This window comes from Manis pentadactyla, chromosome 3 (genome assembly GCF_030020395.1).
Source record: "Manis pentadactyla isolate mManPen7 chromosome 3, mManPen7.hap1, whole genome shotgun sequence".
Taxonomy (NCBI): domain Eukaryota; kingdom Metazoa; phylum Chordata; class Mammalia; order Pholidota; family Manidae; genus Manis; species Manis pentadactyla.
The window spans coordinates 220,412,821-220,434,009 of NC_080021.1; the positions used below are offsets into that span (position 1 = coordinate 220,412,821).

A 21,189-nucleotide genomic window follows, 5' to 3' on the forward strand; every position below is an offset into this window, starting at 1 on the left:
GCGTGGCATGTGCCTGCACACAGATTCTTGTACCAGGATGTTCATCACAGCATTGATTATAAAACAAGAAATTGGCATCAACGCACATGTCCAATAGGAGAGGAAGGGTGAGGTGAACGATGGACTGTCATGCCCCAGGATGCCATGTGGCCCTTCAATGCCAACTTGATGAAGTGCTCAGTGGCACGGAAAAATGTCTATCATAGAAGGTCAAGTGGGGGAAGCAGAACGCAAACCCAAGTAAGCAGCGTAATCCCTATTTTGACAATTAAACATAATAAAGCACTTGGCCTGGCAGAGAGCACACGCTGCCTTGCTGTCCCACGTGGGGCTGAGCCGGCCTCGCCCTCATAGGTAAAGGGGCCCATGGGGCAGCGGGGCTTGTGAGGCGGTGGGTGCTGGTGGTTTAACTGAGGCCCTTGCCAAAATGTGGGGAGGGGGTAAAGAGGGGCCCTTTGGGGTGAGGTGTTGACTTCCTCCCCTCTGCCCCCCTCTCCCCTGCCCCCTTCTCTCTCCCCCTCTGTCTCTTGTCTGTTTTCCCTTTCTTATCTGCTAGAATTATCCAATAAGCAGACCTGTTCTGGTTGAAATAGATTCATCACATTTAACAAAAAGATACAAAATGCCCCGCAAAGCTTTGGTTTCCTTCTTAAAGCATAAATGCGTGTGTGGGTCTCAGGGCATCAGTGGCTGGCCTGGGTCTGGGCAGTCGTCCCATTAGAGGTCCAGGCTGTCTCACTGGGGAGTCCGGCTGGTCCCACTGGAGGGTCTGGGTAGCCCCACTGGGAGGTCTGGCCAGTCCCATTGTGGGGGTTGGCCAGTCTCAGTGGGGGTCTGGTGGGTCCTACTGGAGGGTCTGGGTGGTCTCCAGCAGGTGCTGAGTGAAACCTGGGGCACAGCCTCCCTCGGGCAGCAAAGCACTGTCTAGACGGCAGGGCGCACTTGGTGAGTTCAGCTCTGTGTCCACCTTGGGGACCAGACCTGAAGTTGAGATGACCTCCTTCCCCCAAAGGCCCAGGCATGGGGCATGGGGTCACCCCACACTATCTGCCTGTCATTGCCACTCTCCCCCCCAAAAAAACGGTAAAATGCATTTTAACTCAAAACCCTTATTTAATCAAGAATGAGAGACAGGCTCCCAGAGGCTATGCCTGCAAAGAGAACCAGTACAAGCACACTTCAGTTCCCATTGTTCTGGAAAAGAGCTGGCAGGAGCCGTGTCCAGGCTGATGGGAGCACCAGGCTTCCGGAGCCAGGGAGGCAGCAGGCAGTCTGCCCACTGGTGACTTCCAGGCCTGCCTCATCCAGGGGGCGCACGTGAGGGCTGCCGCACTCCCAGGTCAGCCCACACGGTGCCTGGCTCGTGAGCCACCTCCACGGGAGGAAAAGAGGGAAGTGTCTGCCCCCTGGAAAATCAGTGCCTCGCTGCCAGTCCGGCCTGCGTGGCCTGCTCGGCCTGCTCCCTCGGTGTGTGCCTGCCGCCGTTCATCATCTCCCGGCCTCTGGATTATTCTGGGACTGATTAAATTAGCAATCACAACCTGAAGCAAGTTAATTGAGAGAATTTATTTGGGCCTGACAGTTTTATGCATGTTTGATTAAGTATTATAAGGTTTGTTTTTGATTTTGCATAATTTAAACTTTAAATCCTGCACTGGGGGGCCCATCAACTATTAACGACCAAAATAAACCTCTTTTAAGATGCATCTATTTTATGATTTATTTCTGAATGTAATATCTTTCAAGTTTTTTTGGTGCTGTTGCCAAAGTGACAAATATGTTAAAAATAACATTTGGAGCTATTCCATTCACCCTATAACTCTTCCGGAACGTATATGATTCATTAAAAGTTTTGAAAGAAGTACAAGTTAGCATTTATATTGCAACAAGTGACATATAAACTCCTATGTTTGTCTTCCCAGCCTGCCATAAAATATATCCCCCTCACCAGGCTCCTCAGAGCCAGACAAATCACTGACACTCTAGGATAATAAGGTCCCCCACAAATCTTCATTCTGTCAGCACAAAGCTGTCCAATCAACAGGGGTAGGAGTTGTGTCTTTTGTGAAATCAGCACAGGAGAAAAAACTTAAAAGTCACCTGGGCTGGGGGACCTGGGTGGCTGCAGAGGCTGAACCCGACGTGAGGGCTCACGTTGAAAGCCTGCCTGCTGTGTCCCCTTCTCGGCCCAGGTCTGGGTTATAGGAGGGCACACCCTTTCCGCAGCCAAGGGCCTGCTGCCCCGGGGAGGCCAGGACTACCCGGAAGCTGGCTTTGTAGCCTCCTCTCTCCCAGTGAGGGGCTGGGTCTCCACCTGTGGGCCAATCCGTGGCTTGTTTTCAATGTGCATTTCCCCACTTCCCAGTGGCCGTGTTTACTGAGTACGTACTCTGCCCTGGCCTTGCCTAAGGGCTCCACATCATTAAACCCTGGTAAGTGGCCCCGGGGATGGTCTCTCCAGCTCACAGATGAGGGCTGGCCCCTTCGGAAGGGGTAGTTAGTAGTTCACCCAAGCGCGGAGCAGCCTCTTATAGCACAGGGTGGGGACACACTTCTGAAACCAGTGCACACCTCTGACCTATAAACCGGGCTCTGTGGGCAGCCCCGTATCACTCAAGAGCCTTAGACACGGACTAGGTGTCCCTCAGCACCCTTTAAAGTACTCCACTAAACTTGTTTAACTTCACTGCCTGCCAGACACAGCGAGGACAGATGCTTGTGCAAAGCAGGGGTCAGCACGCGTCCCACAAAGGCCAGACAGTGCAAGTTCTCAGGTTTGTGGGCCACTGGGGCTCCGTCACAGGGGGCTACTCACAACATGAGCAGCTTGAAAGCCGTCACGAACAACCAGGCAGCGGGCCAGATTTACCCTGGAAGCCCAGAGCCCCTCTGGTCCTATATTCAGCCCTGGGGCCCAGGCTCTGTGGCACCATGTGCACTGTCCCAGCAGGTGGCACAAGGCCACTGCCTGCAGCTCTGATGCCTTGGGGAGGCCTGGGGCTGACCTGGGGAAAGGGATCCCAGTCAGAGTAAATGGGAATGCCCACTGGACCCCCATACCAGGGCAAGCCTACAGATAAACACAGCCTGTGGCACGACCTCCCTGGGCCCGGCACTGAGATGGTCCTGAGGACACAGCCCCATCCACATCCTCTCAGCTCCTGATCTGGTGGTGGTCAGGATGCAGGCCAGTGGTCAGGCTGCAGGCAGGTGGCATCTAGCACTTCTATGGAATAAAGCAATAGAACAAAGACGTATCACAATGTGTGGTCAGGAGAAGTGTTGTTTGTGAAGCTTCTGGAGTTGTTTAAACACTAGGGGAGATAACATCTTGCTGTGGGTCATGGTAAGAAAACTGAGCTAGTGGGAGAGACAGGTTCCTAAACAAATTTTTGCAGCTTTGGGGGCAGAAGAAGGTAGGGTAGAGAATAGTCAGCATCACAGTCCCCCACCAGGGAAGGGGTGGGAGGCAGCTCCCCAGAGAAGGGGATATGTGATCCAGGTCTTGGTGGGTGAGAAGCTCCCCAGGCGGAGGAGGCACAGAGATGGAAAAAGCAACTGTGAAGGGGCAAGAGCCAGACAGGAGCGATGCAGCCACCCCACAGAGCCCAGGGGGAGGGCCTGGACCAGGGACTGGAGAGGAAAACCACCGCCCCAGGGCCTGGGCGAGGCACAGGGGCCACTGCTGAAGTTCAGCCCGCAGAGAAGATGCTCTTAAAGAAACACTTCTTAAAATACTCCTCTTCCTACCTCCTACTGCCACCTCCCAGCTGCTCTGGACACCTTCCCAAGCTCTCTGGGCCTCAGGCTTTCTCGCCTTTCCCTCCCCTCGCCATCGTCACCCTTCATCCGCAGGACAGGAGTGGTGGCGCTGGACCACGCGTGCCATCAGGCATTAGGCCCCTTCCTACATCACGGGGCAGGGTGTGGCACGGCGTTAGGGCTTGCCTTGGAGGGGCTGCAGACAGGAAGCGCCGTGGCTGCAGAGGCTGGCACCTGGGCTGGCAGTGCCAGGAGGGCCAAGCCCAGCTGTCTTCCGTGAAGGGTGCTGAAGGTCTGGCCTCAATTAGTGTCCAGGAACAAAAAGGGCAACGAGGACCAGGCCCCTAGACACCCAGGGCACACGTGTGTGGAACCTGCAGATTCTCCCATCTTGACAGAATTAGGGCAAACGGAACTCGTCAGCTACATCCAAGAGGCACGAAGTGTTACCCTTATGGGACACCTTCGTGGGATTCAAATATTTAACACGTTTGCACTGACATCCGCATTCTCCCAGGAAAGAGCAACCCAGAGCTCCGCGGTGATCAACCAGCCCGCCCCGACCCCCCTACATTTGGGGACGTGTGTCCGAGGCCTCCTGCCCCACCCCAACGCCGGCAGCCGCGCTCCGCGTCGCAGACACGCAGAACCTGGCGTGCCCCGGGACCGCTCCCATTAGGCATGGCCGACGGCCTCGGGAGCGGCGGGGCGTGCGCAGAGGGGCTGCCCGCGGTCATTTACGCCGGCCCACTATCTGCGCCTGCGCAGGACAGGCCGCGGTAACTCGGAAAAGCAACGCCGGGGGCGCGCGCGCGCACAGGAGTGCGCCCCGGGGAAGCGTCGAGTTCCGGGCGCTAGGCGGCGGCCGAGCACGGGAGGGAAGAGCTCTCCGTGTCGGCGCGGGCGGAGGGACGTGAGGAAGGCCCTACGGTGGCCGCGCAGGGCTGGCGCTACGGTTCCCACGCTGGGCCAAACACGGCCGGACGCCTGGTGCGCGAGCCCCTGGGTCTTCAGGGAGGCCTCGGGCGCGGACGTGTGGGTGGCCGGGCCCGCGGCCGCGAGCGGTCGGCACCATGCGGCCGCACTGCCCCTGGAGCCCCGAGGGCCGCAGGGGCCCGCAGGCCCGGCCGCTAGCCTCCCTCGCGGCTCGGGACGCCGGCGCGGAGACGGCAAGCGGTGAGCGGGCAGCTGCGGGGGTCGGGGCTGCGGGCCGGGGTAGCCGGCGTCCCGGAAGCGAGCGGAGAGGCCCAAGCCCGCGACCAGACGCCCGAGGCGCAGGCGCTGGGGTCGGTCGGCGGCTTGCGTGCGGCCGGCGGCGAAGTGGCTTGGCGAGCGGCGCGCCCCCAAGTGGGGGCGTGACCCCCCGAGCGCGGCGCTGGTGTCCGAAGGCCTTCCTGGAGGCGGCAGAAGCCCCTTGAGGGGCTCCGGTGGAAGCCCGGCGCTTTCCCCCAAGCCGGCGCCCAGCCGTGCGGCTCCAACTGTATACGTTCTATATATACCTCCAGCCCTTTACTCCCACCCACAGTTCACTTAGGCAAGCTGTAAGTGGCCGCTGCTAGGCGGAACAGGAGAGCCACTGGCCGCTCCTCCTTTCCATGCGCCCAGTCTGCGGGCCCGCGCCCTGCGATGAACCACCTGCAGTCCGTGGTCAGTCGCCCTGCCAGGCATGGCGGGCCCTCCCTCTTGGCCGTGTTTCCTGGGCACCCCAGGAGCTCAGGCTCTCTGCATGCCCGTTTTGCAGCAGGGTCTGGGGGAGGGCGTGAGGTAACCAGCTCCGGGTCACCCCTAGTGAATGACAGCAGCGGGGTTCAGGTCCAGCACGGGACCCCGGAGCCGCTCACCCCGCTGTCTGGCTCCCGGTACTGGGCCTGGCAAGTTCTGAAGCGGGTTGCCCGGTCTGTGCTCTGGCGCACCCCCTCTCCATCCGGGTCTTGTGGGATTACGTTCAGGGACTTGCCTACCCCTGGATAAGAGAGCCGTAGCCCCGAGGTAGGAATGGGCATCCTAGAGAAAAGCCCGAGGGTGGATCTAGTGAAGGGGACTCGCCACGCCTGTGGGAGGGTGAGGTTTGCCAGGGTTGCTATTGGCCCCGCCTCCAGAGGGCCTTGGCCGTTGTCCTGGCCCTTACGGTGGAATTGGTACTTCTAGTTGCCAAGACTGTAGGTCCCTTTGAAGCGTCTGAAGAAGCGTTGGGGGGGTCACCCCGGGGTAACGCGCAGTGCCGGGGCCCAGGGTGGCTGATCTCCCCGCAGCGGGGCATCGCTGGGCGGCCCAGCTGACCGGCCGCTCTCCTGTGGCTCTTCTGCAGACCCACACCTCCTCCGTAGCCCCACCGCGGGCCCTCGGGCCTAGGCCCATGACGCCGATGCTGACCGCCGCCGCAAGCTAGCGCCGCCGGCCCCCATGCCGGTCATGCCCATCCCGCGGCGGATGCGCTCCTTCCACGGTCCGCACACCACCTGCCTGCACGCGGCCTGCGGGCCAGCACGCACCTCCCGCCCGGCGCGCACCAAGTACAACAACTTCGACGTGTACGTGCGGGCGCGCTGGCTCTATGGCTTCATCCGCTTCCTGCTCTACTTCAGCTGCAGCCTGTTCACAGCCATCCTGTGCGGCGCGCTGGCCGCGCTCTTCTGCCTGGAGTACCTGGGAGTGCGCGTCCTGCTGCGCTTCCAGCTCAAGCTGTCCGCGCTGCTGCTCTTGCTGGGCCGTCGGCGCGTCGACTTCCGCCTCCTGAACGCTCTGCTCATCCACGGCATCCGAGTCACCGTGCTGCTGGTCGGCGGCCTGGGCTGGTGCTTCATGGTCTTCGTGGACATGTGAGGGGCGCTGGAGCCTGGCTCCGGGTGGGCTGGCTGTGCTGCGTGGTGGGCGATGCGCCGTGGCGACCTGTTCTTTGCTGGGGAGGGCGGGTCAGGGCCCTTGCACTTTTCACCCACCGACGCACGCTGTCTGCAGAAGTCCCACCCCTGCGCCCGGTTCTGGCCCAGGAGAGAAAAGGGCTGAGACTTCTGTGAGGAGAGCACGGTGCCTCCTGCTGGTTTGCTCCTCCAACTACCCCTGTGTATGTATTTAGGAGCCGCGTCCCCGGCTGCCAGCCTGCAGCTCCAGCCTATACTTTGTAGGCTGCGCTGTGGGGTGCCGGCGGTCCACCCTGTGCTTGGAGAGCCTCTGGGCCCCTGTCCACTCTCCAGGACGCTGGCATTACCAGTGGTGTGCGAGGTCCTCCAGGCTAGCTGCAGAGCCTCTTCTCATTCACCCCTGGCCCCTGCCCAGCCTTAGGGAAGCGTCAGGCTCTGCTAGCCGATAGCCCGCACTGCCATGAAGCTCTGCGCTCCGCCCTGGGCTGCCCGAGTCCCGGCGCAGTCCACAGATCCTCCTCCCACGGCCACCTTGAGAGGCACTGCGGGACCTGAGCCCCAGGCTGGGCTTCGGGGTCACCTTGGGGGGCCTGGACGCAGTCCAGTGGGGAGTCCCAGCTGTAGCAGGCTCGTAGATTAGACTAGCTCAAGGAAGCACCAGGTCCAGGGTAGATCTGTCTTCCTTCAGGGCAAGTCTTTTGAGAATGTCAAGCTGGATGCTGTGATCTCTTCACATGACTATTTTTGGGGAGGCAACTCAATTCCTTTCTTGCTTTTGGAGGGGGAGATTTTGGCCTGTCTTCCTTTGAGGAACACCCCGAAATGAGGCCTGTGTGTCTGGAACAGGTGTCATGGCCTCTGAGTGTGCACCTGGAAACAGGAAGCTCTGGGTTTCAGAAATGCCCCTAGAGTCAAGGGTGTGCACCTGGGCTGGGCCCCCGGGGAGGGCTCTACTAACCCTTTGTTCTTGCCTCAGCAGCCATTAGAGCAGCTAGGGAGTAAAAAGCAAAAATGAATGTGGGTCAGAAAAACACAAAGGGCCAGGGTTTGGGGGGCTTTCAGTTGCAGAGAGAAGAGCACATGAGAGGGCCAACGTCTTACCCAGACCCCTCACTTTGGCCTTCTCCATCAGAGGGGGCCAGGGTGGCCACTGCGGGCCTTGCTGTCAAGTGAGGGGTCATGCTGATATTTATGCTGGACAACAGGCAGAGATGGGTACGGGACCCAGGCCCAACATGGATGGTGACAGGTCAGCTGATGCCACTTTACCTAACTGGGCATGGGCAGCAGCCAGGGGAAGCTGTTGTGTGCCACTGGAAGCAAAACCCATATCAGGTAGAGAAAGCAAAAAATACTTGGCTGTAAACCACGCTCTTTGATTTGTAGCCAGCTTCTCGGATGATTGTCGACTTGAGGTCAGCGGGAAGGCCCCTTGGACGAAGTTCTCTTAAGAGTCGAGTCTGTCTGAGTCACGCGGACAGCAGGCGAGGAGCGTGCTGCGTGGGTCCCGCTTCTCGGCACTCAAAGACTCATTTGCACTAAATCATGCTGTTTCCTAAAAGCTTCATTTTGTGTTAACTAACTCAATGCTACTCAGATCCTCCGAAGCCCCCCTCACTGAGGTGGGCGCATGTTGGGGTGGCTGGAGGAGTCTGGCTGTGCCACCTCGAATGTCAACACGGCAGCAGTGAACACAAAGCTGCCCCGTGTCTTGAGTGCCTGTTCAGTTCTTTATGAAATGAGCCACCTGCATTAAACTTATTTTTTTAACATGTTGTTGGAATGATTGCTTAAAAGTCAGAAAGTTTATCCTTTTTTAAGGATATAACCAAAAACGCCACAGATGCCATTTGTCACAAAGCGATCATCTGCAATACCGGGGAAGGAGTAAATGTCATGGTCTGTGGAGGGGCCCATCCTGACCCTGAGGCCCAGGATTCCTCTGTGAGAGCCTGTCCTGGGGATCTGCCCAGAGAACACCAGGAATTCACCGGCACTGGCCGAGGGGCCTGGCGAGTCCCCAGGGCCGACTTCAGCCAACAGACTCCACCTCCAACAGGACGGAGACATGCCTTCAGCTCTCAGTGCGTGGAAACCCGATTCAGACCTGTACCTGCAGCCTGAGCTCAGTTTCAGGGGAAGGTAATATGCGAAGGAATAAAAACCGCAGAAAACCAAAGTTGCAGTTCTTATTTAACCTAAAAACACTGAAAAATTCGAGACACATTATTAACTTTGTATCTTTATTCTGTACAGGTCTCTCTAGCTGCTGTGCCAGGGACGCATGTCTGCAGAGACTCCCAGCACAGTGATAAGGACATGTGCCTCCCAGCGGTCACGGCGGCCAGGAAGCCAGAAAGTGCCATCAAATGGGGGTTGGTCACATCACAGAGCAGCCTATGCGCCGCTCCTGGAATTTTGTGGAACTAGATGTTTTAGAAGAAAATAATCAAGTCGTCTGGGGGCTTAGCTTTAGATGGCAGATGGTTGGTGGGGTCCTTAGCAAGCCTTGGCCCCGATGCGCAGCAGACAAGGCTTAGGAAGGGCTTCTCTCCCAAAGCCTGGCTGGGGCTTGGGTGGGCGCATGAGGAAATGGGCCGGCAGAGCACTTGGCCTCCCTCGCGCCCCTGGGTGTGGGTGGCAGTGGCCATACGCCACCTCTGTCCCAAGTTGCCCTCTCCCCACACCAGAGCCTCAGGGACGCAGCCCTGCTAGGGGCTCCCACGGGCCTCCCCGCGGCCTCACTTTGCTTCAGGTGAGTTGGAGTTTCTTCAGGGGCTCAAGACCAGTTTCCTGTTGTCCAGACTTACGCGCTGTGGGAGTGCGGTCTGCTGTCCAGTGCAGAGCCGCCAGCCCCACTAGGTTTGCTGTGGCTGAGCAGAAGTCTGATTGGATCAGCCACACATGGCTTGAGGTCATCTCGCTGGGCAACAGAAGGCACAGGCTAGGTGTGTGCAAGCCAAGGCAGTCAGGTGGGGTCCCTGCCAGACTCCCATCCTCTGGGCTGAGTCAACCTGACATACCCCTGCGTGATAGTCACCGTTTTTAAACACCACTTGCAGAATGGCTAGGCTACAAGAAGGTGGGTGCGATTTGGTGGCAGACCCTGGCAACCCAGAAGTGCCCTAATTACCAGTTAAGGCACGTTGTAGCCAGGGACCCCAGCAGCAGCACACGGGCCCTGTGTCCCTGCCCAGAGGGGGCCCCTCACAGGCAGCTTTCTTTGGAACATGAGCATTCTGCTGAATCTTATTTAGAGCAGATGTGTTTGCTCATTGTGGCTGCACATCTCTATGAAAAATGGAATGACCTGCATGCTCAGAGGCTTCCAGTGGCTGTGAGGAGTCAGGCCAGGGGACGAGCCAGGACAAGACCCAGCCTAAGCTCAAGTCCCAGGGCTGCACCAGCAACAGCGTGGAACTGGAGCTGGTTTAGGAGACAGAATTAATCCTCAGAAAGCTGTCAGTCCTCAGCCACTCGCCCTCTACCCCCGAATGGCCCAGGCTGCCTGTGCGGTGGAAAGTAGCCCTGGGAAGTGACCCAGGAGGGTGAGGAGGGCCACCTGCAGCCCGGGCCAGAGGCCAGGCCAGTGCAGTCCAAAGAGGAAGGAGAGTGCCTGGAAGCTGGCGATGTCCGGAGCGACAGCTCTTGGTTAGCGCGTGGATTTGGGAGCTGGGTGCCCAATCCCTGTCTTCAAACTCGGAAGGTGGAGGAGGGCGGGCAGGCCTGGACCAAACTCAGCAGTGGCCACAGAGAAGGAAGCGAGCCAAGTGCGGAGGAGCAGCGCCCATGGGAGAGCGGAGGGGGTGGGGGCCCCAGGAAGCAGCAGCTGGGAGGCAGGCTCCTCGCGGGGTGTGGGAGGCACAGGGGAGAGGATGGTCAGATCCAGGCGGGGCTGTCGCCGAGCAGGAGTTATGCCGAATGGACAGTAGGGAGGTCGGGGCCAGGACAGGAGCCTGGGAGAGAAGGGGGGGGAAGGTGAGGCAGCCAGGAAGAAGTGCTTCCCTCAAACGGGGAGACCAGGTGCAGAGTAGGGCTTCCTGTGGGCAGGTGTTGGAAAGCCCAGGCCTGCCTCTGCCTCCACAAAGATATGGGCAGGCTTGGTTTCCAGCCTGGCAGGGCCGGCTGTTCCTCCCAAGCCAGCTCTGGCGAGAGTGAGAGGTGGGCAACGGCAGGAAGGCACGGTGCCTTGGGAATTTCTAGAAGCCAGGTGTTTATCTGAGCAAGTGGGAGGCTGTTTAGGCCCTGGGCAGTGGCGGATGAGACAGCCTCCACAGATGCCCTCCTCAGCACTCGGCTGCTTCAGGCTCATGGAGATCTGTGGGGGGCAGTTGGACCCCTGTGTCCCTCGCCCCTCCACCCCCTGGGTGGTGGCGGTGCTGGACAGCCTCAGGGAAGGGGCACCATCCCCACCAGGAGGCTGGGGTCAGTGCTGGACCAGAGCGTGACCCCCAGAGCTGCTCAGAGGACAGGCGTCCGCTGGGGCTCACATGGATGCTGACGTTCCCTGACCTTGAGAGGTCCCTGTTGCTTCTGGTGCCTGATTGGATGAGGGGACAGGAGGGCGGCAGGCACGGGTGCTGACTCAGCACTTTGCTCCCTCTGCAGAGGCCAGCACTTTGCGCTCCTGGCTTTGTGGTGTTTGTGAAGGGCGCCTCTGCACCAGCCCCTCCAGGAAGGCCCTGACTCTTGGCCCTGGGAGGCCGCCCACCCCAAGCGGGTGCTGCTTGCAGAAAATCGCCTGCAGTCTGGCACGTACTGACAGCTCCCCAAAGAGGGAGCCTCCCGCCAGCATCCTTGCCGGGAGGGGACAGGGACACAAGGGTGCTGCTGATTCAGCGGCTGGTAGGCCGCACCCCTCCCCCAGTCCGGCGGGCAGCATGCCCAGGCCTGCTGGCAGCCATGTCACAAGGGGCCTCTGGCAGGATTGCTGTGGCTGTTCGTGTGTGGCCCGCACTGCGCCTGCTGGGTGGTAGATGGACACTGGGGGAGGGCCTGCCATGGGCAGGCTGCCAGGCACCCCTGCTATCCCTGTGCCCCATTTCCTGCCACGGCAGTGGCCCCGAGAGGGTGCTGGGTGAGTAGGGCTACTGTGGGCTCCCAGGAAGGGAGCGCATCCTAGGTCAAGAGGTGGCAGATGCACCAGCCCCGGCCACATGTGGTCTCCCCGGATCCCAGGTCTGAGGCAGGTGTCCTCCACCTCTGACCAGTCCACCTGTGGTCACCTGCCACCAACCCAGGACTGGAGGCTGGCTGACTGGGGTAGAGACAGGCTGCCCTGCTGGCCCAAACTTAGCTCCAGACTGGACAACTGATGGGAGCAGCCCGGCTGAAGCTGGAACCCCTAGGGCCCAGCAGTGGGACAGGGGCAGGAAGGAGCTGGAGCCACTGTGCAGCAGGTCCTGTCAATGGCCGTGAGTGGAAGTGGGCTCCTTCCTCCATGTCCCCATCAAAGAGAGGACCACGGGCATCCAGCAGACACCTGACAAAGGTGCAGGCCTGGAGCCCACTGAAGAGTCTGGGAAGGGCAGGGGACAAGCCACAGGAAATGGGCCGGAGGGGCGGCTAGGCTGGGTCACAGGAGGGGCAGGGCCTGGGGCAGCCCACCCAAAAGTGTCCAGACCCCCGGAAGTGGTAGAGGAGTGTCTGCAGACAAAGCCCTAGAGGCCGACGTGCGTGTCTGGATGCCCACGTCCATGCTCCCAGGAGCTGCATGGCGACCGCCATACATTACTCAGGAAGGTGCTCCCATCAGCTCAGTGTTAATGACCATTCCTGGAGGAAATGCTGTGTGAATATTCATAGAGAAGTCAATCACACCAGGCTGGAGGTGGTGTCACAAGAGGGGCAGCAAGCAGCCAGGTGGCCCTCGGAGGAGGTGTGTCCCCTGTACCATGGGGGGCAGGCTCCAGACTGGTCAGATGGTGCTGCCTGGGAGCCAGTAGGCTGAGGCTGGGCTGGGGACTCATCTGCCATGTGTGGAACCCAGTTGGGGCGCCCTGCTCCATTCCTGGGGTGGGGGGCTCTGCTCCCACGGCTCAGCCCTCACCCCTCTCCTGGCCTGGGCTGCTACCTGGCCGTCTGCCTGCAGTTTGCTCTTCAGAACCAAGGGGCCTCTGCCCTGCCACTCAAGGCAGGCCGCCCTTCGATGATCTAAATCTGGGTATATTTCAATTTGTTATTTACAACAATGCCATGAGACATAATGGTAACGTGAATCATTTGTACATATTTCAGGTTGTGTGTGATACCCATCTGTTTTCCCAGCCCTCCTGGTCCACTGAAGCCCCTAACACACACAGTCTCCTCCCCAGGGCCACAGCCAGGAGCTGGTTCAGCCTGTGCTGAGCACCCACCTGGGTCATGCGCAGATGAGGCAAAGAGGTGCCTTTCCAAGCAGCTGCAGCCCCGTTTGGTACCGCCCCTACTCCCACGGTGTGGCTGGGGTGTGCAAGCACGTGTGCTTGTGTGTGTGTGTGTATGTGTGTGTTCTGCTGCCCAAGGCTTTAAATCCTGGCCCTGTTTGCCCAGGGAGCTGGCCCTGCCACCCTTTGCAGCCCGGGCTCCCTTCAGGCGCTCTTGGAGAGAACTGAGGGCTTGGGCCCCTTGGGAACCAAGGAGCCCCAGGCGGCCACTACCTCCGGGTTCCTGCCGAGCAAACAGCCTGCTGTAAAAGCTGGAAAGCAAGCTTGCTGGTTTGCCTTTACTGCATTTGGGTCAGATGGTCACTGTGTGAGCTGACGCTCAGGGAGAAAGGCCAAGGCCGTGTCCCCTGGCCGCTGTGTGCATGGAGGCTGGCTCCTCTCCAGGACCAGCTCTTCCTGGGAGATAAAGAGGCAATCCAGGGACAGCCGGCCTTGTGGCCCAGAGTGGACAGAGCTGCTGGCCTTCCCTCAGGGTGGGTGGAGCTCTTGACGTCCCCTGAGACCCACACAGCCCCCTCCTCCCCATCCCACCGGGGGCAGGAGGCCAAGGCTGCAGGCCCTACCCCGGGCCAGTGCAGGATGGCCCTCAATGGCACAAACGCATTCCCTGGTCCTAACTTCATGAACACGTCCTTGGGATCAGCCTGTAGAAGGACGCCCAACCTTCTCAGGGGGCACCACACTGCCATTGTCAAATGAACGAGCAGAGGAGTGAGTGCGCTGCCCTTGGCTCAGCTGCAGCACCTGTGACAGGCCCAGGGTCCCAGCCCGGCAGACCCGGAGTCTGTGAAGGGCTGCTTTCTGGCTCCTAGATGGCCTCCTCTCTCTTGTCCGCTCGAGGTGGGAGTGGTAAGGGAGCGCTCTGGGCTCCCTTTCATAAGGACTCTGACCTATTTGTGCAGCTCCTCTCCCAACCCAGTCACCCCCAAGGCCCACCTCCTAATGCCACACACTTGGGCTGGGACTGAACATATGGATGGCGGACACACACTCAGATGATAGCATGTCCCTTGTGTCCATAGGTCCTGGCACACAGTAGGCCCTTGATGCTCTCTTTACAAATGTGTCCAGGGTCTCTCCAGGCTCCATAGCGGGTCTCACGTGTGTGACATCTTCCAGAATGTCCAAGGGAATGGGTGCTTGCCTTTTGCTGAGTTACACACAATTACGCACCTTCTAGGACCTGGCCCTGCAGTCCTTCCTCTCCCGTCACTTGGTGTCCTCGGCTGCTGCTGAAGGCTTCTCTCCGGAATGTGTGCCCAGCTCTGACCTGCGTCCTGCAGGGGGCACTGACTGTCCCCAAGCTGCAGTGACACCCTGGCAGGACTCGGCCAGGCTGTGCTGCCCTCCTGGGAGGTGAGTCATTGCAGCACCCGACCCTCAGCCTCCTCAGGAGCAGAGAGCAGCAGCTGCTTAACAGCTGCGCAGAATGTTAGAGGGAAATTCAGGACAAAAGAGGAAGAAGACTGGAGCATCTGAATTGAACTGAGGGGAGGCACACAGAAGCCAAAACGGGGCGCCCTAATTCACGCACACACACACCATGGGTTCTGCAGCCACGGAACGAGAAACCAAAATATGCACCCAGTTTCCTTCCATACAAGGGATCCAACTTGCCTGACAAGGCACCCAGATGTCCCCAGCCCCACTGGGGGGTGGCCCTGGGTGCGCAGACCTCAGGCTGCAGAATTGAATCCTGCAGGCCAGGCTGGGGCCCAGAGGGGGTGGCAGAGGGCCCAGCTTGACTCCACCTCCACCTCCACCTCACCAGACTGTGGCAGAAGCCCATGAGCAGATGGGTGCCCATCCGTGGCTCCAGCCCTGCTCCCCGGTGCCACCCGGACCCCAGCCTTCCTGCAACCTGGTGGAGAGCTCCCTGCAGTGTGCTTCCTGCCCAGGCCTGCCCGGCAGGTCAGCTCTCTAGTATTCTGGAGAGGATGGTCCCATGGAAGTAGAAGGCCCCAGAGAAGGGCTTTTCTGGAGGAGCCAGGCTCAAGGTGAGCAAGTCTTCTATCTTCAGAGCGGTCCTCAGCGACTTCCTGCTGCTGGAAGCCCTGTTCAGAGGAGCAGCCGGGCTTGAGCCTGGGCTTGGTCTTTAAGCAGGCAGGCCAGCAGTGAGTGGTCCTCTGGTCCCGTGGCCATGTGCACCCAGCCCTGAGCTGCAGTCTCCCCTGAGCAGCCATGCTGGGCACCAGCTCAGCCTTCAGCCTGAAATGGGTCTGTGTGTGACCGTAAGTCGGTGCCGGGAAAACCAGCAGACCTGTCCCTGGCCGGGCAGGCACAGCTGTGGGCGGACCCAGCCGCTGGCCTCTCGGGGGGTTGGGGTTCTCCGGTCCCCTGGAGCCAGTTGGTGCTTCAATTACAGATGGCACAAATTCCTGGCCTGGTCTCACAAGGTGAGTTTGTGGAAAATGAATGGCTCTGCCTGGGGGTTTGGAGGTGACGTGGACTTTGTGGTAAACAGTATGAATTTACAGCTGCCTGTTCAGCCCTCCAGCGGAAGGTAAAAGGCCCCTGGGATACCCCTCATCCTGTGGAGCCTCCAGAGGAGGCAGGCAGCTCTGTCCAGGTGTCTGCACCCGCTACAGCCCCTCCCAGGGCCAGGAGCCAGGTGAAGCTTCAGGCCCAGAAGAAGCCGTTGTCTGGTTGGTGGGGGCGGGTAGGTGAGCGGAGCGGGGCGGGTGGGGCAGGTTCCTCCATTGCGCAGATATGGGGGCCACAGCCCCACCCCTCGGATCCGTTCCCTTTCTGTGAGTCTGGCCTGTGTGCTCAGCCAGCCTCCCATCTCCCCTGGGGTGTCATTCTGAGTGCAGAGTGGGACACAGGTTCTCCCCGGCTGCTCCCAGCACATACCTCTGGGCTCCTGGCAACGGGTGTGGAGATGTGTGGGGGTGGCAGTTTTCAAAGGGTGGGCCTGAGGGATTGAAGCCAACACCCTTGGGATGCCCCATCCCCCGCTGCAGTTTAGCCCCTGGGCAGGGTGTTCCGCAGAGCCCTGGAAGCGTGGCCTCCCTGCCGGCCCTCCCGGTGGCTTTGTAGGCACCTCGTTCCCTGGATCACTCCTCCCACCAGGAAGCAGGAGTGTGTTTCCCCCAGCCTGGCAGACACGCATGAGGTGGGCGCTCCCTGCTTGGGCGCGGGCTCCAGCTGCAGTGGGACCTGGGTCTGGATGGGCCCGTGTCCCTCGCACAAAGCCCGGGCCCAGGCTAAGGCTGCCCAGGTGACCAAAAGTGCTCTTCTGCTCCTTCTCCCAGGCTGACCACCTCATTCTGGCAGCTTGAATCTCAGCCGTCAGGTCCCCACCCGTTTTCCAGGGCACACGGAGATGACAGACAATGGCAGAGGCCCGCAGGGACCGGAGCTGTGGCAGCCGCGGAGCAGGGCTGGACTTAGTCACTCCTACGGCCCCAGCAGCCGCCTGGGGTGGACAGTTGGTCCTCAAGGGCCAGGGGCTGCACTTCTGTCTGGGCCCAGACTGCAGGGGCTGAGCGGGCCCTGCAGGCCACGGGCAGTTCTGGGAGCTGTGCCCACATGGTCATAGATGGGCCAGGGAAGTGGGCCGTGCCCACCCCTTTTGCCCCTCCTGGGAGGGGTGGTCGTGAGCAGGTGACCCTCTCCTGGGCAGCCACCTTGAATGACCTCAGGAGCTTGCTCAGTTGGCCCTCCTGCAGGCAGGACCTCTATGTTGGTGACCAGCTCGCTGTAGGATGTGTGCCATGCTCCCCCTCAGCTGTCCCCGCCCAGGAGAGTCTGCGTCCCCGCAGTAGCCACCCACTGCTCATCCCCACCCAGGGGGCTCACACAGCCACATGGTGGGTCTGATCCCCCAGACCCTTCCCCACCTGAGGAAATGGCCATCAGGGCCCGCTCTCCGGCCGTGGTCTGAGCGCTCCCAGCTCCACCCGAGTGCCAGGAGATCTCACCTCCAGGCGAGTCCCAGTGGGTCTGATAGAACATTCTTCTCTACCTAGCAGCCAGGAGACCACTTAAGCACACACATGGGGCCCAAGAGAGCTTGCCTGGTGCTTGGAACAAGGCAGAGTCCTGGCCCTGCTAACCAGCCCTGCATGCCACCCCATCCCTGTGCCCACTGGGAGCCTGTCCTCACAACATCCAGAGAGCTGGCCCCTCACGCTGCCTGTCAGGTCTCTGCCAGGGGCAGCTTCCCCCCAGGTGCCATGCACAGCTCCTGTTTTGTTCTTGTGGAAAATATGCATAACATAAGAGTTACCGTCTTAGCTGTTCCTAAGTGCACAGCTGGGGCATCGGGCTCATCTACGTGCTGTGCGGCCGTCCTCACCATTGTCTCCAGAACCTTCCATCTTCCCAAGCTGAGACTCTGTCTCCGATAAACACTCAACTCCCTCCCCCTCCCTGGCCCTGGGCCCCACCACCCACTCTCAGGCTCTATGGGTGTGGCTCCTCCAGGGTCCGGGGTGAGTCATTAGCATTCCATTGTCTGGCTGGACCCCATCTGCTTCACCTCCCAGTGGACTCTGGGGTAGCTTCCACCTGTGGGCTATTGCCAATAGTGATGCTATGATCATGGGTACAGATATCCGAGATCCTGCTTCCAGTTCTTTTCATTCACACCCAGAAGTGGAGCTGCTGGGTCCTGTGTAAGTCTACGTCTGATTGTTTGAAGAGAAGCACATTGCGAGCCACAGCGGCCGCACCATATCTCAGTTCCCACCTGCCGTGCACGAGGACCCATTTCTCCATGCCCTCCCAGCGCTGGTTAGTTTGGTTTTTTGGTTTTTTTTTTACTCTAGCCGTCCTACTGGGAGAAGTATCTCATGGTGTGCACAGCACTTCTCAGTCTGTGATATTTTCCCCTTTTGTTTTTAACCATCTAGTCTCCCCAGCTAGGACAGAAGCCCCAGAGAACAGCCCTGGCTCACCATGTTCTCAGTTGCATCCCAGGGCCAAGCGGCAGGCCCGGGACACGGCTGTGCTCCAAGGGTCCTGGAGGACGGGACCTTTCTGCTGTCTCTGGAGGCTGTGCTGGACCGGCACTGCCCTCAGCACCCAGCCACAGGGCAGGAGGCTCGCCTGTAGCCCTGCCAGGCTGTTCAAGCCTCCGCTGTGCTATGCTCTCTTTTGGTAAGTTGATTAAACCATCTGCTCACAAGTGTATTAGTTCGGCTGTACCTAGGGCTGCAAGTGGGGACCCACCCGGTGCTAGGAGAGCCAGCTGGGGGGTTGGGATGGCTTCCCTGAGGACCCGGCTTGGCCACCTGGGCCCGAAGATGAACTAGTCTCCGTTTGTTTGCCAAGGCAGAAAGAGGAGGTATGTGGGCAAGGGAACAGCACTTGCAAAGGCCCCGTGGCAGCAGGTGCGGGGAGAGCGGCCAGCACAGCAGGGAGCCATGTGCTGCAAGAAGAGTGTAGGCGGTTGGGCAGGAGGTCCAAGGCTGGGAAGAGAGCAGAGGCCAGCCACTCAGGACTGGTAGGAAGTCACTGAACACAGGTGAGAAGCAGTGAGGCCCCCGCCCGCCCTCCATCTTGGCGGCCCCCCTCCTCCCTCTCTGCACCTCCTCCTTGGACACCACGCTGGTCCCCGGCTCCCGAGTCTGCAGGACATCCAGACGCTTCTGAGGTGGGCCATGCAAACGGGACAAGGGTCACGCCATTGTAAAATCTACTTAGCCTGCAAAAAAGGCCCAGTTTATTGTTTAATTTAATCTCATGCTCTTCTTCCTCTTCTTCCAGCCCCCTAATCAATTAAGTAACTTTGTAACCAGGACAGGAGACAGACCTCTGAAGTGTAAATGAACCTATGTGGATAGAGAATGCCAAGATCCGGGTCAACACAGTCACCTAAAAACCCTATTCTTAAGACAAAACTTCAAAGGAATTATGAATCTCCTGTATACATCATGCCTTACGCTGACCCTTACCCAAAAGGCCCTATAAAACCCCAGACCCTAGACCCGTAAGTGTCCTGGTTTCTGAGGTTGCCCACACTCCCCCTTCTTTGCGTGTGTGCTTTTTAAGTAGAGCCTTCCCGCTGCTCAGCTCACTGCGTTTGTCTCTGTGCTCGTCCAGGGGTCTCTGTCACTTTGTCATCTCATTCTATATTCTAGACTTAAGCACAAGTCTTCACTTGTCTCCGTTCTACTCCAGATAAGCAGGGAGGGGCTGCTGGGAGCTCTGATTTGGGCTGGAGCTCCCGGCGCCTGGGTGGCCCAGAGCGAACTGCAGCTGTGGGATCGTGCTCCTAGTAGGGTGCCCGAACATCTCCCGTCTTTGCCTTTGGGAAGTTCTCAGAACATCAGCTCACCCACCCAGGGCTCTGCGGCTCCCCCAAATCCTGGGGTGGTGGGGGCTTAGTTCCCACGCCACGCAGATCCAAGCGGAGCTGGACGCTTGCTGTCTGCTGCCTGCAGGGTAGCTGCCGTCCCGGCTCCTCCTGCTTCAGTGAATTCCTTCCTTACCTGCACTCGTCTCGTCGGACCTGCTTGAGAATTCTTTCTCCTTCAGGGATAACTCTTGCCCCACCCTTCCAGGTTGAGAGTACACCTGGTGTGCAGGGAGAGACCTTCCCAGATGCAGCTGCCCAGCAACCCTTCCGCCAGAAACACGGAAGTTTAAGGGCTTCTTCTCACAAGGTTCCACTTGCCTGCTTTACCATTTGCAGGGCAGCAGGGATTGGCCTCGGGGGCTGGGGCTGGAACCCCAGGAGAATGTCACCAGATCACTGCAGGGCAAGCCTGGTGCCTGTTCCAGCACAGCCTGATGCCCCCCAGTGCAGGCCTTGCAGGGGGTGCTGGGTGCCAGGCAGGCAGAGCTAGGAGCGTTGGGAGGCCTGGATGCCATGCTTGGTTTCAGGGTGAGCGCAGAAATGATGCCCCAGAAGGGCTGCCGGCGGCACACCGCCAGTGGGGAGGGGAGAGGAGGGGAGGGGGAGAGGGGAGGGGAGGGGCTGACGCGCCAGTCGGGGGTGGGGGCCTTCTCACCGATCTCCAGAATGGCAAAGAATAGATGTGCGGTGGGGGCAGGGTACCTGAGCTGCGCTGGGGGGTGAGGGAAGGGGTGCGGGGGAAGCGAGGCCCCAGGCCCTTTGTGGGAGGGTGCGGGATGGGGCCCCTCAGCCCTTCCCCTTATGGTCTTCTACTGCAGGAACCTGCACCCTAGGGCCAGACCTCCCCAGCTTGGTCATGCAAATGCGGGATCTCCAGGCACTGGGCCAGGAACAAAGCAGAGATAATGTCCCCTGAGGGCCCAGCAGGGGCTAGTGTTCAGGTGCTCAGGGTTAGCCCCCTGCTGCCAGGGGAGGTGCCTGGGCCTGAAGTCCTGAGCTTGGTTTCTGTCTGGGGTCCGGGTGGGGGTGGGGGTGTCCTGGGTCCTGGAGCGGATGGCCAGTGAGGTCCCTGATGGGTGGCCTGCCCAGTGGCACTGAGGCATGAACATCTCTTGTCCCCTCAGCCCCATGCGCCCCTTGGAGGCTTGGTGGGTACCACCTTGGGGTGCCAGGCAAACTTCCTGGGGACGCTGCCCACCTCGGGTAAGTTACAGGGCTGGATAGAGACTGTTTGGGCTTTAAGAGGTGTGGTGGTTTGTGAGCCCCAAGCCAGGACTAAGTGGGCAAAAACCCCATAGCGAACACCCAGGGCCTGACTTTCACTGCGAGCCTGGAGGCTGTGAGCTGGTTCCCGCCCCTGCCTGGGGCCCCGCACAAAGCCCGCCTGGGCTGCTCGGCCCCCCTGTGCTGCCCAGTTGGCACGGAGCAGGGTTCTAACAAGGGGGAGCATTGTGGCTGCTGGCTTGCGGCCGCAAACGGGTGGCCAGAGCGTCTCCCAGAGCTTTGCTGGGCAAGGGGTGGGGCGTGGGTGTCCTTCCGGAGCCTCGTTACTCTCCCGACAGCTGCCTGGTCCCGGGCTGGGGTCTACCCCACTGACTAATGCTGATGTGCCTGAAGCTGGCAGAAGGCCCTCCCTGGGCCCCCAGGACACTCCCCTCTGGGGGCACCTTCAGGGAGGGACTGGGCCCTGAGACACATGTTGCCTTTGCCCCGGTGGTAAACTGCTCTGTGGACCACAATGCTTCCCCAGAGAGGCCATGTCACCAAAGGCTTTTCTGTGTCCTCACTTCCATGAGGACAGGCAAGAACAGGCCTTTGCTTGCCCTGGACAGCAGCC

At 59.8% G+C, this 21,189-nt stretch overlaps 1 protein-coding gene across 4 annotated transcripts; it reads left to right on the forward strand.

Annotated features, from left to right (window-relative positions):
* Positions 1-4,452: 4,452 nt before the first annotated feature.
* TMEM250 (transmembrane protein 250) lies at positions 4,453-9,087 on the forward strand. Of its 4 annotated transcripts, XR_008996711.1 has the most exons (4): positions 4,454-4,938; positions 6,071-6,581; positions 7,756-8,765; positions 8,880-9,087. XR_008996711.1 is itself a non-coding variant. In XM_036901538.2 (3 exons), the coding sequence occupies exons 2-3, from the start codon at positions 6,166-6,168 to the stop codon at positions 8,023-8,025; spliced, it is 432 nt and encodes a 143-aa protein (XP_036757433.2). In that variant the 5' UTR covers positions 4,453-4,938; positions 6,071-6,165; the 3' UTR covers positions 8,026-8,393. The 4 variants fall into 4 exon arrangements, 3 of the variants coding, with proteins under 3 accessions (XP_036757433.2, XP_057355230.1, XP_057355229.1); XM_036901538.2 differs by lacking the exon at positions 8,880-9,087 and having other exon boundaries at positions 4,453-4,938; positions 8,010-8,393; XM_057499247.1 differs by lacking the exon at positions 8,880-9,087 and having other exon boundaries at positions 6,071-6,608; positions 8,010-8,393.
* Positions 9,088-21,189: the final 12,102 nt, after the last annotated feature.

Bases quoted from the DNA above. Each gene is read 5' to 3' on its own strand.
- TMEM250 (XM_036901538.2), top strand. From the start codon at position 6,166: ATGCCGGTCATGCCCATCCCGCGGCGGATGCGCTCCTTCCACGGTCCG.